This window comes from Schistocerca americana, chromosome 3, assembly GCF_021461395.2.
Source record: "Schistocerca americana isolate TAMUIC-IGC-003095 chromosome 3, iqSchAmer2.1, whole genome shotgun sequence".
NCBI lineage: Eukaryota > Metazoa > Arthropoda > Insecta > Orthoptera > Acrididae > Schistocerca > Schistocerca americana.
This window is the reverse complement of record NC_060121.1, coordinates 255,419,616-255,437,691: the sequence shown is the minus strand read 5'-3', so window position 1 is coordinate 255,437,691 and position 18,076 is coordinate 255,419,616. Positions and strand designations below refer to the sequence as shown.

General features: G+C 39.0%; 1 protein-coding gene across 1 annotated transcript in view; it reads right to left on the bottom strand.

Moving 5' to 3' along the window:
* LOC124606003 (dynein beta chain, ciliary) overlaps positions 1-18,076 on the bottom strand; it is an 809,537-nt gene that overhangs the window by 98,624 nt on the left and 692,837 nt on the right. Inside the window, exon 73 of the mRNA XM_047137965.1 lies at positions 628-771. Within this exon, the coding sequence (XP_046993921.1) occupies positions 628-771 (144 nt within the window). The remainder of the gene's footprint in view (positions 1-627; positions 772-18,076) is intronic.

Below are 18,076 nucleotides of genomic sequence, written 5' to 3'. Positions count from 1 at the left end.
TGTTGAAAATCTTGGAGCAGATGTATCTCACTTGCCAACAGTGCACTGTGCAGGCAAGTGGTTGGGGTATTTTCCATCTTGGAAATGTTTACATTGGATGAAATGCTGCACCTCAAGTGAACGTACTGCCCAATCATATGCATCTGTATGTTTACCTCTACCTTGAGCAAAATAATACACCATTCCATAGCTCTTGATTAGCCAAAATGATTGGAGAAATACTCCACAGACATGAAGATGTTTATGTACACCCACTGTTTTCCTTTCTTCACATCACCTGAACTCAATCTTATTAAGCACATCTAGGCACCACAGAGTGGCACTGAATAAGCTACAACCAATATCCTTGACTTACGGGTAGCATTTGACCAATTATGGATTAAGATGGCTCCCCAAGTTTTGTTGTCTCATGGAGACCATTCTACATAACAGTACTGATGTCATAAACACAAAAGTGGTGACACACACAATTAAGTAGGTGCCACTAATTCGTCTACTCATGAGAGTACATTATTTATCTTGTAGTTCAATACTACGATTAAGTTCAGTGTGTAGCACAACAAACCACAGTAATATGGGGAGTAATAACAATGTGACTGCATGATGTTAGTAAAACTGTATTACTACCTGCAATATAACCCAGTGTCCATTTTTTGCTCCAATGTCCATAGCTTGTTCAGCAACTACCTCTTGGCCCTGTCCCAGAGAGACATTGTGCAGATTCTGGGCATCAATTGTAAAACCCAGTTTGAAACCAAGTGTTTCAACATCCTGGAAGAGAAAACATAGATTGCTGTCAAATTTGTGTAAATGCCATTTGGTACTTTGAGTTATCAAACCGATGTCAATAAATTATAGTAGGTCAAAAGCATGTGCATGCTGCACATTAAGTCTTTTTGTTTATCTCATGTGCCTGATGTGTTTCACCTTCGTTACAAGGCATCTTCAGTGAGTGTTCTGAAATATCAAATGATTTTTTGTTTTCACTTACAGATTATCATTTGCACTTATAGTTTACAGATTTAAAACAGTTCACTGAGGTTTTTATAATATAATGGAAAAGTACTCAGCCAGTTGCTGTGGCCGAGCAGTTCTAGGCACTTGTCTGGAACTGTGCTGCTGCGACAATCGCAGGTTCGAATCCTGCCTCAGGCATGGATGCATGTGATGTCCTTAGGTTGGTTAGGTTTAAGTAGTTCTAAGTCTATGGGACTGATGACCTCAGATGTTATGTCCAATAGCGCTTAGAGCCATTTGGAAAGGTACTTATGGATCAGTGTCTAACTCATTATGATAATAATTAATTATGTGCTTATCAGTAATACTTCTCCATTTTATTATAAAAAACTGAATAAACTGTTTTATATCTATGACCTATAAGTGCAAACAATAACCTGTATGTGTGAACAAAAATCATGTAATGTTTCAGGACACCCACTGAAGATGCCTTGTAACTAATTCGAAATGCATCTGGGTGTGTATTTCCAATTATAACACATTCTGGCTACTGCCATTAGCAGATCTGTAATTAAGACGATAGTTACATAACAATGAGAAAAGTAGTACACACCTCACTAGTCAACAAAAGCAAAAATTCACCCACCAAAGCTTTGAATTTATGATACCTGAAATACATTTGCATACAAGTTAACATAAGGATGGCCATCCCATAAAACCTATAGTGAACAACAGCTCTTGGCCAAATTTTAAGATAAATAGGGAGCATAATAATAAAATCAAAGCCGCTTATGTTCATAAGCTCTTTAGTGTTAAGAAATGTTATAATTATGTGACATATGTTAACAGAATTGAAATCTTGGAATGGGGCAATGCTGGCATTGTAAAGATTGTTACAGATATACAGATTAACAGTTCTGTTCAAATAATTCAAGAGGACTTATAGAAGTGACAGAAAATTGGTAAAGGCAAATGTGTGGAGTAAATAAACCTTCTGGCATTAGTGCGTTCTTTTAGCTATTATAAGGTCAACAATCATATTGTCACTTAGAAGACGGTATAATTAGATGAATGACGAACACTAACTTCACTTAACAAAGGTTTATTCAGCACTTGCACATACAAGAGTGTGGAGCGAACTGCCTCCAGCCAGAACACATACAGTATATATACAGGTACAGAACATTCCAGTACAATGATGCTTGACATTTGTAGATACTTCTAGAATGTACTCGAAACGAATATAGAAATTAAAATTGTACAGTCCAGGTGAGCTCTGAACTCACGACCCTCCATGCAACAGTTTAGTATCATAACCACCACACCACAGTGCTCCTCAGCTTCTTCTGTGACATTGCTCCCTCCTTAAGGGAACAGTGTTTTGGTGTTACATCCACCTAGTCCGGGAATGAGTCATCAGTCCTGCATACTCCAACTCCTGATGACTGATGCTTGCCTTGGCAGTCATCTTCTTAGAACTTCTTTTGCCTCTACGTTCTTCGTCACCTTTCTGCTTGTTGCCTGTTGCTGGCGCTTCGAATTTACCCTGGGTTGCAGGACCTTTGTAGGGCTTCATTCAAAGGATGTGGACCGTATGTCTGATCTTTTGTCATCCTGTGTTGGGGTTGAAATCTTCAACTTCGTAAGTAACATCAGACAACTGTCTTACAACTGTATAAGGTCCAAAGTGGCGCCTAAGGAGCTTCTCAGAGGGACCAGTCTTCCGAACAGGAGTGGAGATCCAGACCAGGTCACCAGGCTGGCAGACAACAGGGCGGTGGCTCGCGTCACACCTTCGGCGATCATTTTTTTGAGCCTGCAGCATGCGGAGTTCAGCTAACTGCCAAGTTTCCTCAGCTCTGGTTAACACATGGCCAATGTAGTCATCATCCACATTAACAGGATGTAACGTAAACACCTCATGCCCATGCAACAGGAAAAAGGGCGTAAATCCCGTGGTGTCTTGTTTGGCGGTGTTGTAGGCAAACGTCATGAAAGATAGCAGCTCATCCCAGTTGCTCTGCTCAACATTGATGAACATTGATAGCATGTCAGCCAAGGTCTTATTAACGTGTTCAGTAACCCCATTAGTAGGTGGATGGTAGGCAGTCGTCATGTGATGAGTAATGTTGCACTGATGGTTTATCTCTGTCACAACTGAAAAACTTTCCCTCGATTCGTAATTAATGACCTTGGGGCTCTGTGTTTTAATATGATGTCTTCCACAATGAATTTGGCTACCTTGAATGCTTTGGCTGCTTTAATGGCTTTTGTAATGGCGTAGTGCATCAGATAATCAGTGCAAACAATAATCCAGCTATTGCCACTAGCAGACATTGGAAATCAGCCGAGGAGGTCAATGCCAACATGCTGGGATGGTGTTTTGGCTGGTGGAATTGGTATGAGTCGGCCAGTTGGTTTCTGAGGGATTCCCTTACTCCTCTGGCACTCTAAACGGTGTGGCACATAGTGACAGACACTCCTAAATGAACCTGACCAGAAAAATCTCTTTCAGTTTCTATCATATGTCATAATAAATCCTAAATGTCCGGTCTCAGGTGTGTCATGTAATTTCTGTAGAATATCTAAGCGCATGTGTTTAGGAATCACTGGTAGCCACCTCTTCCCAAACAGATCACAGTTTTTCTTGCGAAGTAATCCATTAACTACCTTAAATTGTCCTTTCACAACCTCTGACTGATTTAAGGCAAGCATAATTTGAGAGATATCTTTGCATCCTTCTTCTGCTCAGCAGAGAGATCCTGGAGTACAGCGAGACAGTCACTATTTTCATCAAAGTCTTGATGGTTTTGCACATGGTTTCTACAGAGACGCCCGGCATCTTGGTGTTTTCTTCCACTTTTGTACACCATGGTAATGTCATACTCTTGAAGATGTAGTGCCCACCTGGCGAGTTGTCCTGTTGGATCCTGAAGACCTGTCAGCCAACAAAGTGAATGATGGTCTGTAACAACTGTGAATGACCTTCCATAGAGATACTGTCAAAATCTGCACATGGCTCAGATCACAGAAAGACATTCTCTTTCTGTAGTTGAGTAGTTTCTCTCAGCTTTTGTAAGTGTCCTAGAAGCATAGGCTGTAACCTTTTCTTTTCCATCCGAAATTTGCACCAGAACAGCACTGATCCCATACTCACTGGCATCTGTGTGTAGTTCTCTAGGTGCTCTCTCATCATACTGACCAAGTACAAGGTCAGTCATCAGAGCTTTTCACAGCACATTGAAAGAATCTTGTTGAGCACCACCCCAGATAAACTTAGCATCATCTTTTAACAACTATTGGAGTGGCCTGAATTTGATACAAAAGTCTTTGATAAAATGATTGTAATAAGAACATAATCCGAGGAAGCTTCTCACATCTCTAATACTATTAGGAATAGGAAATTCTGTTGTAGCTCTCACCTTTGCTGGGTCTGGCCACACACCTCCGTTTGACACAAGATGCCCAAGTATATTGATTTCTTTTGCTCCAAACAGACACTTTCTTGGATTAAGTTTCAGTCCGCCTTGTTGGAGACACTTAAGAATGGCCCTCAGTCTTTTTATATGGTCATAAAATGTCTCTGAGAACACTATAATGTCATCTAAATAACAAAGACACAACGTCCACTTCAGGTGACATAGAAGATTATCCATCATCCATTCAAAAGTTGCTGGTGCATTACACAAACCATACAGCATTACCTTAAACTCATACAGGCCCTCAGGGGTGATTAATGCAGTTTTCTCACGATCAGCCTCACCTACTTCAATTTGCAAGTATCCCGAGTACATGTCCATGTTTGAGAAAAACTTAGCCCCCTTCAGACAATCTAGTGTATCAACAATTCATGGAAGAGGATAAATGTCATTTTTAGTTATCTTATTAAACTTCCTGTAATCAACACAAAAGCGCCAACTGCCATCCTTCTTCCTGACAAGGGCCACTGGTGATGACCATGGGCTCTGCGAAGGCTGAATGATGTCATTCTTCATTTTCTCTACCTCGTAGCGAATTATACGATATTCCGTTGCTGACACACAGTATGCTCTCTGGCTTATTGGCTGATGGTCTCCAGCGCTAATCTGGTGCTTCACTGTTGATTTGTCTAATTTGCCCTTCACCTGTGGATTTAAGCATTCAGAGAACTCTTGAAGAATGGCAAGTAGCTTCTTCTGTTGTTCCTTAGTGAGGTCTGGTGATAGTCGAGCTAGAAGATCTTGCCTTGTAGTGGTAGCGCTAATTCACCCACAGACTCGGCATGGGAGGTTTCTATGACGCTCAACTGTTCTTCAATTAATGGCTCAGCATTTGCTATGCACAAGCATCTTGGAAGGATCTGCGGTTCTTGGCAACTGTTAACTATCCACAATTCAGCGAATCTGTTCTTAAACCAGATGACAGAGGTTGGGATGACCAAGTTATTCTTCAGTGGTATGGTTCTCTTACATTCAGCTACAAATTCCATGGGTTGATGCATGGCATGACACATGACAGTTGCCTTTCTAGTGCTGACTGCAGGAATGATCACTTCATCCAGCACACGTAGTCTTCACACACTCGGATGCACATCTTCCTGTCCACAGTACCTCATCTCGTCTAGCATAATCTTCGAGTGACCACCATCTATAATTGCCTGTGAAGCTTTCAAAAAGTCCCATCCCAAAATAATGTCATGACTACACTCTTGTAAGATGATAAATTCTAAGGGCTGTGTATGGCCACTTATACCTACATGAATGGTAGATCTTCCTGCAAGTTTTACATATTTCCTATTAGCCAGCTTCTGCAGAGATGTTTTGCTGTCGATGAATACAGTTTTCTGCAACTGGCGACAGTACTTCTCCGAAATGACTGAATATGATGCTCCAGAGTCCACAAGAGCTTGGGCTGGTTGGCCATCCATGAGCATATCGATGTAGTTTCCTATCATTTTTGTACTGATAGATGGTGGAGGATTTTTCTCTTCGGTGGCCTCATCTCCAAGGAAGGTCGCACCCTTTAGTTTTCCAGGTTTTGGCAGCTAGGTGATCGGCTGGAGCTTCTAAACGGCGATGGAGAACTTGCTCGGCATGTTTGGGAGCATGCTCTTCAGCAGCTAGCTTTCAGCGATGGTGACCTACATCGTCCTGCACCCACTTCTGCTTGTTAATCTTTGTTGTCCTGGAGTTGGTGTCAGTTAAGATCGATCTGCTGTCTTCTGGCACAGGCATCATTAAATATCTGCTGCCTTTCTCGACAATACTGCACTACATGTCCCGGTCATCTGCAGTGGAAACATATTAGTTGGTTATCCTGGGTCCTCCAGACGTCAGTCTTCCTTGGTGCCCGAACAGGTTCCTCATGCGGCATTGTAGGAACATAACTTCACCTGGGTCTCGACTTTTTCACCATTTTAAAGGGAAATGAAGGACGAGAGATTGGGTTTAATCTCTGTTCCACTTCCTCCCTTATGACCTCTTGCAGCATCTCAGTTTCCTTCCTCCATCACTAACATCGATACGACATTTGGAAGCCATCCAAACTATTTGCGTGTCTCGACATAGTGGCACCATTTTATAAAGTCGTCTACTGTCGAAACTTCCTTCAGGAGTAGGGCTTGATACATGTCCTCAGCAATACCTTTCGTGAGATGTGCAACCTTGCCTTCTCCTTCATTCAAGGATCCACTACTTTACACAGCTCCAAGACGTCTTGAATGTAGGATGCTGTAGTTTCTCTTGGACGCTGTGCCCTGCACTTTAATTTATCTTCAGCCTTGCACTTCTGTCGTTGTGTGTCGCTAAAATGCATGTGCAGTGCCACCTGGAATACTTCCCCGCTTGTGAACTTCTCCTCGTTGTTCTCATACCATTGCTTGGCAGTGCCCTCCAAACAGAAAAATACATTAGCCAAATTGACGGTGTCATCCCATTTGTTAAATTTGGCTATACACTCATATCTGAAAATGGAAATGCAAAGGCTCAATCTAGATGTAGTAGGGGTCAGTGAAGTGAAGTGGAAGGAAGACAAGGATTTCTGGTCATATGAGTATCGGGTAATATCAACAGCAGCAGAAAATGGTATAACAGGTGTAGAATTCATTATGAATAGGAAGGTAGGGCAGAGGATGTGTTACTGCGAACAGTTCAGTGACCGGGTTGTTCTAATCAGAATCGACAGCAGACCAACACCGACAACCATAGTTCAGGTATACATGCCGACGTCGCAAGCTGAAGATGAACAGATAGAGAAAGTGTATGAAGATATTGAAAGGGTAATGCAGTATGTAAAGGGGGATGAAAATCTAATAGTCATGGGCGACTGGAATGCAGTTGTAGGGAAAGGAGTAGAAAAAAAGGTTACAGGAGAAAATGGGCTTAGGACAAGGAATGAAAGAGGAGAAAGACTAATTGAGTTCTGTAACAAGTTTCAGCCAATAATAGCGAATACCCTGTTCAAGAATCACAAGAGGAGGAGGTATACTTGGAAAAGGCCGGGAGATACGGGAAGATTTCAATTACCGTATTTACTCGAATCTAAGCTGCACTTTTTTTCCAGTTCTTGTAATCCAAAAAACCGCCTGCGGCTTAGAATCGAGTGCAAAGCAAGAGGAAGTTCTGAAAAATGTTGGTGGGTGCCGCCACAACTAACTTCTGCCATCGAATATATGTAGCGCTACACAGGCATGGTTTGTAGGCACAAAGATAAATACTGGCGCCTAGACCTCTGCGTCAGTAAATAAATTAAAAAAAAAGTGGAACACGAGCTTTTTTTCCTCTGCCCCGAGTTTCGACCACTGTATTTTCATATATTATCCAACGAAGTAAATACAAATTCCATATTGTTCATCTTCAAATGTAGCAGCATTTCAATGTACTACAAAAATCCGACTGGCAAGACTGTTTGGGATGTTTGTCAATATGGCCAACTCTACGTTCTGGATTTTTTCTTACCTGTGAGAAGAGATGGTTGCTAATAGGAAATTTTATGAATTGTGAATCACATGCAATATTCTCTTCACCATAAGAATAATACGAATATAAACATTTTGACATGTGTTCTGGCTGCTATCTCATTTAAATCCTGTCTGCTTAATAAACTACGAAACTAGTGAGACAACAGCAAATGCGGAAGAATATACATATCATGTCATGTTTATATTCGTATTATTCTTACGCCTAATAGTGATACAGTCAGAAATGAAGCACGGAAATTGACTAGATTTTTAAAACTAAGATGACTCTAATTTCTGTGCAGAATGTAATGTACTAAAGAGGCGCCTGCAAAGATTTTTAAACGGAGAAAAATTTTCGCTAAACTCTCGTTCAGAACATTTTCTATCATACGCAGTCTATTATTTGGTTCTTGTTGATCATTATCAAAGAAAACAGCAGTGTAAGTAACAACAAATAGCAGTATCTTGCCATTGTTTCGCTACTGAGACAATTACTCTCTCTTTTTTTTTTATTGTAAGCGGCGGTAGCGCGCACAAAAGCAAGCCATGCCGCGAGCGGTGACAGGCCTTTAGATGCACTATCAGAATGCGACAAACAATGCATGACACAGTACAGTAATGCATTTTCAGCTTAGAATGATGTAAACACCTATAACAAAGAAAACGGTGCCTATCAGAGCAAAGAAAAATAAGCAATCAGTTCAAACCAGACGAAGCACGTGAAAAAGGAAGGGTATCCGTATAAAAATGGACGGAGCGCCTGACGCATAGCAATGGCTACCTGGTAAAGCTTAATTGCTAAGCTTACGACTCCAACCAAACTAATGTAGCTGTATCGTCATTCATTCGACCTAAATTGTGTCTCATATTACAATGGACCAACTTTGTTTCGATTTGGAGATGCGGCCTAAAACTTTTCTCTCCCCTTGAATTTCGAGTCTCAAATTTTAGGTGCGGCTTAGATTCGGGGAAATTTTTTTTCCTTGATTTCGAGTCTCATTTTTCAGGTGCGGCTTAGATTCGAGTGCGGCTTAGATTCGAGTAAATACGGTAGATTACATCATGGTCAGACAGAGATTCCAAAATCAGATACTGATTTGTAAGGCGTACCCAGGAGCAGATATAGACTCAGATCACAATATAGTAGTGATGAAGAGTAGGCTGAAGTTCAAGACATTAGTCAGGAAGAATCAATACGCAAAGAAGTGGGATACGGAAGTACTAAGGAATGACGAGATACGTTTGAAGTTCTCTAACACTATAGATACAGCAATAAGGAATAGCGCAGTAGGCAGTACAGTTGAAGAGGAATGGACATCTCTAAAAAGGGCCATCACAGAAGTTGGGAAGGAAAACACAGGTACAAAGAAGGTAGCTGTGAAGAAACCATGGGTAACAGAAGAAATACTTCAGTTGATTGATGAAAGGAGGAAGTACAAACACGTTCCGGGAAAATCAGGAATACAGAAATACAAGTCGCTGAGGAATGAAATAAATAGGAAGTGCAGGGAAGCTAAGACGAAATGGCTGCAGGAAAAATGTGAAGACATCAAAAAAGATATGATTGTCGGAAGGACAGACTCAGCATACAGGAAAGTCAAAACAACCTTTGGTGACATTAAAAGCAATGGTGGTAACATTAAGAGTGCAACGGGAATTCCACTGTTAAATGTAGAGGAGAGAGCGGATAGGTGGAAAGAATACATTGAAAGCCTCTATGAGGGTGAAGATTTGTCTGATGTGGTAGAAGAAGAAACAGGAGTCGATTTAGAAAAGATAGGAGATCCAGTATTAGAATCGGAATTTAAAAGAGCTTTGGAGGACTTACGGTCAAATAAGGCATCAGAATTTCTAAAATCATAGGGGGAAGTGGCAACAAAACGACTATTCACGTTGGTGTGTAGAATATATGAGTCTGGTGACATACCATCTGACTTTCGGAAAAGCATCATCCACACAATTCCGAAGACGGCAAGAGCTGACAAGTGCGAGAATTATCGCACAATCACCTTAACAGCTCATGCATTGAAGCTGCTTACAAGAATAATATACAGAAGAATGGAAAAGAAAATTGAGAATGCGCTAGGTGACAATCAGTTTGGCTTTAGGAAAAGTAAATGGACGAGAGAGGCAATTCTGACGTTACGGCTAATAATTGAAGCAAGGCTAAAGAAAAATCAAGACACGTTCACAAGATTTGTCGACCTGGAAAAAGCATTCGACAATATAAAATGGTGCAAGCTGTTCGAGATTCTGAAAAAAGTAGGGGTAAGATATAGGGAGAGACGGGTCATATACAATATGTACAACAACCAAGAGGGAATAATAAGAGTGGACGATCAAGAACGAAGTGCTCGTATTAAGAAGGGTGTAAGACAAGGCTGTAGCCTTTCGCCCCTACTCTTCAATCTGTACATCGAGGAAGCAATGATGGAAATAAAAGAAAGGTTCAGGAGTGGAATTAAAATACAAGGTGAAAGGATATCAATGATACGATTCGCTGATGACATTGCTATCCTAAGTGAAAGTGAAGAAGAATTAAATGATCTGCTGAACAGAATGAACAGTCTAATGAGTACACAGTATGGTTTGAGAGTAAATCGGAGAAAGACGAAGGTAATGAGAAGTAGTAGAAATGAGAACAGCGAGAAACTTAACATCAGGATTGATGGTCACGAAGTAAATGAAGTTAAGGAATTCTGCTACCTGGGCAGTAAAATAACCAATGACGCACGGAGCAAGGAGGACATCAAAAGCAGTCTCGCTATCGCAAAAAAGGCATTTCTGGCCAAGAGAAGTCTACTAATATCAAATACCGGCTTTAATTTGAGGAAGAAATTTCTGAGGATGTATGTCTGGAGTACAGCATTGTATGGTAGTGAAACATGGACTGTGGGAAAACCGGAACAGAAGAGAATCGAAGCATTTGAGATGTGGTGCTATAGACGAATGTTGAAAATTAGGTGGACTGATAAGGTAAGGAATGAGGAGGTTCTACGCAGAATCGGAGAGGAAAGGAATATGTGGAAAACACTGATAAGGAGAAGGGACAGGATGATAGGACATCTGCTAATACATGAGGGAATGACTTCCATGGTAATAGAGGGAGCTGTAGAGGGCAAAATCTGTAGAGGAAGACAGAGATTGGAATACGTCAAGCAAATAATTGAGGACGTAGGCTGCAAGTGCTACTCTGAGATGAAGAAGTTAGCACAGGAAAGGAATTCGTGGCGGGCCGCATCAAACCAGTCAGTAGACTGATGGTGGGGTAGGGGGGGGTGGGGTGGGGGTGGGGGGAACCCTCATATACCTTCAGCCACTTGTTTGGATCTTGGCCATCGTCACCAGAGAACTCGGAAGGATGTCTCATGTAGTGGCACACCGTTGCTGTCAACGTAACGGCCTCTTCTTCTTCTGTCTCTGGTAGATTACGATCTGTTGAATATAGCTTGAACTTGGGTTTCTTGCCATGTAAACGGCGGCTCTGTCGTGGCCTGATGGCAGCCACTGTGTCATTGATAATCACAAGTTCCAATACCCGGTGCCTCCACCAGAATAATATCACATAGAAGATGGTGTAATTAGATGAATGACGAACTCTAACTTCACTTAATGAAGGTTTATCCAGCACTTGCACATAGAAGAGCACGGAGTGAACTGCCTCTGGCCAGAACATATACAGTATATATACGGCTACAGAACATTTCAGTACAATGATGCTTGACATTTGTGGATACTTCTAGAATGTACTCGAACCAAATATGGAAATCAAAATTGTACAGTCCAGGTGAGTTCTGAACTCACGATCCTCCATGCAACAGTTTAGTATCATAGCCACCACACCACAGTGTTCCTCAGCTTCTTCTGCGACAATATGAATCAACAAACAGATGAATTATCAATGGGCAACAGAAGAAAATGTTATCTACTGCAGAAGATATGTAGATGACATTATCTTATTACAGAGGTGTAATGCTGATAAAATACAGAAAGTGGCTAGGAAGATGTCGTTACAAATGGAAAGTCGTGTCATCCCAGTAGATATATGAACAACTTATTCAAGTATATGATACACAAATCTTAAAGTTACCTTTTCGTGAAGATGAAATAGAGAATGAACTTCAGATAATTATGCAGAAAGTGAGGGTGAGATGGAGAAAGAATGTCAGGTAATTATGCTGATGGGTAGTGTAAAGAGATACGGGAGTAGTGGGAGTATCCATAAATACTAGATTTAGCACAGAAAAATATACTTGGCTGGGAGAACAATAAAAGATATGTGGCATTAACATTTTTTGATGCACGCAGCAAAAGTCTTGCATACAGCTTTATAAAAACCAATATCAGCATAGGCTTCCAAACCAGAGGTAGCTTGCAAAATAAGTTAAATCCTAAAATTGGGAAAGAATGCAACAAACACAGCTCAGCTATTCAGGAGCATACAAAATAGAAAGTAATGACTGAGGTAAATTTTATGTATGACAGACCAGGAGGAAATTCACAACAATATCTACATAGCACTTCTATGACGGGAGCTGGAACACATTGGTGGGGGGGGGGGGGGGAAAAAAAAAAAAAAAAAAAAAAAAAAAAAAAAAAAAAAAAAAAAAAAAAAAAAAGAGAGAGAGAGAGAGAGAGAGAGAGAGAGAGAGAGAGAGAGAGAGAGAGAGAGAGAGAGAGAGCTGAGTGAGATAAATGTAAACATGAATGTGATTCAGAGAACACCAAAAGGACATGACTTAAACAAGCTGGATGACATTGAAATTTTTATTGATATACAAGATCCTCAAACAATGTTAAATGAACAATGTGATTTTAGTCTAAACTATTTTTCTCAAATTTTTTGAGACTTGCTGCTGTGATATATGGTGTGTTCTCCCACTGTTTGCTAAGCCACATTCTGCACTTATTGGATCAGCAGTGCTCCTGCTGGCAGTGTGCAACTGACCACTTGTCTGAGTGCAAGTTACTGGACTCACTGCAAGATGGGGTTACTGTCTCAAAATGTTTTAATTAAATGAGCAAAATGATTAATTCTTTCTATCTGTTTTACAAGTCCACACAATTTAGTACACTTTTGACCAAACTTCACTGATAAGGTCATAACTCTTGGAGCATGGATAATTATCACTGCAAGAACTGTTTTTATACACAGAGCAGCATGTTAAGACAAGAAGAAGGACATATGATTGCAAGGAAGATAATTATAATGAATACTTGTTGTATTTAGGCATACTCCAAACTTAATAATTTGTACGATTTGAAATTATAACTTTATGACTCTAGAATTGCACTCACTGAAATCATGTTTTATAATTTTATTTATAGTATCTATAGCTTTGAAGATGCTCACTCATTTTATGCAGATATGACCTGAAAAATGAAGGCACCCCACTAAGACCACTTCTCAGTTAGTACTCATATTTCAGTGAACTTTTGGACCAAATTGACAATTGATGCCCTGCTTCAGACTGTGTTTCATTGCAACTGAAAATGAACTTTGTTTCATGAGTCCAAAGTTTTGATGAGTGAATTTTTACTTTTGTCAAATGGTAAAACACACACGCACACACACACACTAATACCACAACCTTTTGGGATCCTATATGCTTTTACCAGTCTCATCCCCACTCTCCCAAAGAGGGCATATGTGTAATATCAGTGTGCTGGTTTGATTTTGTCTTTTCTAGTTATCTGGATTTGATTACACTGAAGATTTTCTTTTGCAGCAAATTAATAAATTTCATTAATTTAAGCTGTTGTTTTGACATTGTTTATGTTGTGCATCAGCAATAAGCAGAATGAAAGAAACATGTTGGGTTAAAAGCTGATGTACCTTCACAATTTGTACATTATAAAAACTTCAGGCACAGGGTAGGAATAAAATTGCTATTGTAATTATGGAGTAATTAATTATTAAAGTTCCAATATGTCTAGTCATCAAAAGACAGCTATTTTTATGTTTTCAAACTAAAAAAACAAATTTTATCCATAATAGAAATATGACATGATTATTCAGCATACTAATGTCTTAATTATTGTTAGTTAATGGAATTGTAATTATGACTATATAGAAATGTAAAGTTTTACTGGTACAAAACATACTTAATTGAATCTCGGCCTTTCACTGAATAAACTAATCCCTCTGTTCACCTGAAAATGGTTGGATAATTATCCTTTAAGTAAGTAAAATGATATATGCAAATTAATGAATTATATTGTTGTAATTATAAAACATATAATTTTAATAGAAACACTTTCTTTCCTGTCTTTGTAGGAAATTTTTCACTTTTATTTCATGTAAATCTCGAGACAATTTGGGAAGGTATATGTAAAAGTTTTAATTGTTAAACCTAAAAACTTAATATGTAACAATATTAGTATCTATCATATAGATAGAGGTAATTTGTACGCCGCCATATCTCAGTTGGAGTTAGTTTGACGTCAGTCATGACACAGTGTTAAGTCAATTTCATATGCAGTTCACCGCCGAACATCTAGTGTGCAAAATAAAACTCGTGAACACGAATTTCTGGAGCTTATTTTTACCATTGCATGATTCCTGAGTGATGATGCTGTAACGTCAAGATAGCCTATGGCAGCATTAAGAAGCAGCGCCCCAGATTACACAAGATACATATTATGTATTTTGTGGAGGATATCCATAATATGACATGGTATTCTGTTTTCTCATGTTAAGCAATGATACACATCCCAAACTTCACCACACACAAAAATCATTTTTCACCATATTATATTATAACACCCCCCCCCCCCCCCCCCCAAACACACACACACTAATATCTACTGATTCTTATGTTACTTTGATCTTAATAGAAGGTCTGATGATAGAAGTAGCTGAAATATGTCATAATAAATGAAAATATAATAATACTCCTAGTAATCTAGACAGTATTATTCAGAAAAATTCATTATGATCACAATCTCATTTAAGGAATTTGTTGCCTTCATTAATAATGTGCTATTTCTAGCTGTAGCATCCTAAAATATTACCTCCTTCCACAGAGGTTGTTTGGAACATACTATTCTTTCAAGGAAAACAACAGCTTTCTAAATTTTCTATCAGGGTTGTAGGGAGGTAACAGGAAAGTCTACTAGCATTCTCACAGAAGGTAGCCAACACAGTCCCCAGCCTGCTCCAGAATACAAACCACCAGCTAAAACTGGGTACTTTCCCTTTACATTTATATTTGAACATTACAATCTTACATTTACATAGCATTATGTTTGAGAGAGCTGTAACACAAGAAAGGAATCATCAGAAATGAAAAAAATACTGCATGTGTGACCTATAGTTACAGGTGTGCATGGAGAAGAAAAAAGATATCAACGCCTACAACTCTCTTGGGTGGATAACCAATTTAACCCATTCAGTAAGCCAAAGCTCTGATGGTAGGGTTGCAAGTGTCATGAATTTTCATCTGATAATGTTGGACCACATAGTTTACATTCTATACACTATGAAAGTTGAGGATGTTCATGCCCAAACTTTAATACAAGAAAGCTCATCATATTCTTGAGATTATCTATAACTTACAATTTTCTGTCATTATTACTGAAACAGTTTTTGTGAAGTTTTCTTGGAACAGTTTGGCAACAATTAACTCTAAAATGAAGCTGAATTGCAAGTTGTTGTCACATACTAGTTACTGTTAGTCAGAATTTGTTCATAAAATTTACATTAATGCACTATAACAGAAATGAAAACTCTACTATGTACTTGTGAATATACACAAGAAAAATGTTGATGATAGATTCACTGATTTTATACCAAACATTACTTATGTGCATATAATGTAAATAAATGAAAACCATATTATTGGCACCGCCCTTTACAAGGGGTAGTCATAATGTTTTAGTTCTTCTTCTCATGGCATTACAACCCTGCATGGGTCTTAGCCTCTTCAACATGTTTCCTCCATTCTGCCCTCTCTAACGTAGTCCTCTGCCATCCTCTAACTGCGAGAGATTTTATATCTTCTTCCACATTGTCTATCCACCACTTCTGTGACCTCCTTCACTGTCTTCTTTCAGTCGGCTTCCACTAAAAAACCTTTTTGATCAGTATTCATTCTTCATCTCCAGAAACATTACTTATCCTGAATTGCCTCAAAGACATGGCACAGAATCTGCATTCAAATATCCTGAGCTGCTGCTCATCAGCACTCATTAGTGCCATGTTTCACATCCACAGGTTATAACTGGCCTGATCATGATCTCATAAAGTTGTAGTTTCAGTTGTCTATTTAATGACCTACAGGGCAACCATTTCATAAACATGTGGAAGCATCTGTTACCACTTAGGAAGTGCTGTTTTATTTCAGCTGACGTGGAATTTGTTCTATTAATTTTAATTTAGTTATACCTAGAAAAAATAGATATGTAATAATAATTATTATTACTTTTTTTTTTTTTTCCAGGTACATTTTTGAAGTTCTGCAAGTCACTGAAAATGCATTTCTACAGCATGTGTTCAAGGAGCCAAAACAATATGGAGCAATCCATCAATAAAGTGGACTCATTGTTCTCACGATGGATGACTTGGTAGAAGTCTGCATTTTGGCTGCTCAGGAAATGTTTCACAATAAAAATCACCTAGACATCAGTCTGGAAATGTCACCTTGCCCAGTGATAGTTGGGTCTTCACCTGTTCCAGCAGTAGTAAACCCAAACATTTCCACTGTTCGCTTTGCTGCTTTTTCTTGGGGTAATAGTGATACACCCAGCAATCCTCTATGGTGATTCTGGAATGGTTTGACACAGCTGTGCATTCACCACTGCCTCAATTTCACAGGCTTTCTAAAAGGGTATGAGCAGTCACAGATGTCTGCAATTTTTTCCGCGTTCAAATATAATGTATGATGCTGAAAATTCATCCACGACTGAGTTTCATTTTTTCGACTATCACCTCAACTGTCATACATCAAATTTCAAGCACCAGGATCTCTACTTTTTTGCAGTTCCCTATTATTCACAAAGAGAATGTCTTCCAATTCATTCTTTGGTATTCAGACAAGACATTTGCTTGATTACACTGGAAGCACCTGTGCTATCTAACCAAAGTGTAATATGATGGCGCAGCATCACCATACACTTCCAACAATTCAGCATGGATTATTGAAGTGTTGTTCTCCACCACATGGAGATAACACATTACCACTTTGTCTATGGGCAGTGTATTTTGTTTTGGCTACTCTAGTGGTTGGCTATGCTACAGTACTGGGACCCAGGGATTTCAATGTGTACAACAGCTGCATGCATGAATCTGTAAACAAAAAATTAATTACAGAGTTTTATTTTTTTCATGAAGATAATTAAAATTTTGTGACTACCCGTTGCACTCATGTCCTCATGCCACCTCAGTTTGTTATGCCTTGGAATTTCACACATGGAGCTTCATTTAGCGTGTGTGCCCATTAATCTCTACATCTGTTACCTGCAAGCTATTTTTATTTGTTTTGAACTGAGTAATATGAATCTGCTCCATTATTCTCTTTGCTGTATTTGAACTGTTTGTTAATATAGCTGCATCATCAGCAAAAATATAGTTTCTGAAGAGAATTTACATTTCTACATTCCTTCGCATCATGTTATGCAAATTCCATCATGAAGGCGAGCCTTCACAGATGTGGAATGAATCAAGCAGGTAGAAAAAAAAAAGCAGCCATTGCAGGTGATTTCTTTAGAAGTATACTAATAGCTGAATTGTGGCTAGTCATAATATACTCACACTGATGGTTGCAGGACTTGCTTCTGGATTACTTTATATGTGTATACTACAAGAAAAAAGCTACAATTAAAAAAAGCTACTACTCATTCTATTACACTACTCAACTGTTGTTTTTACATTTTCTTTACACAGACCATTAGAAGTTGTCAATGTATTGGTAAAACCATGACCTGTTTAACACAGACATTGGAGCTAAGTGTAATTGACATTGCTGAGTCCAAATATTGTGAAAAATTGTAGTTTGAGTGGCTAATAGTCAGAATCTCAATTATGAAAAATTGTAGTATGAGTGGCTAGTAGTAAGAATCTCATGTACATTAACTTTTACTTTATTATTAGCATGTGACACATACATAGAATGTACTGTTAACTTTCAGGGTCTGATCAATAACTTTGTAAAAATGGACTTGAATTAATGGTAATAGTCTTTT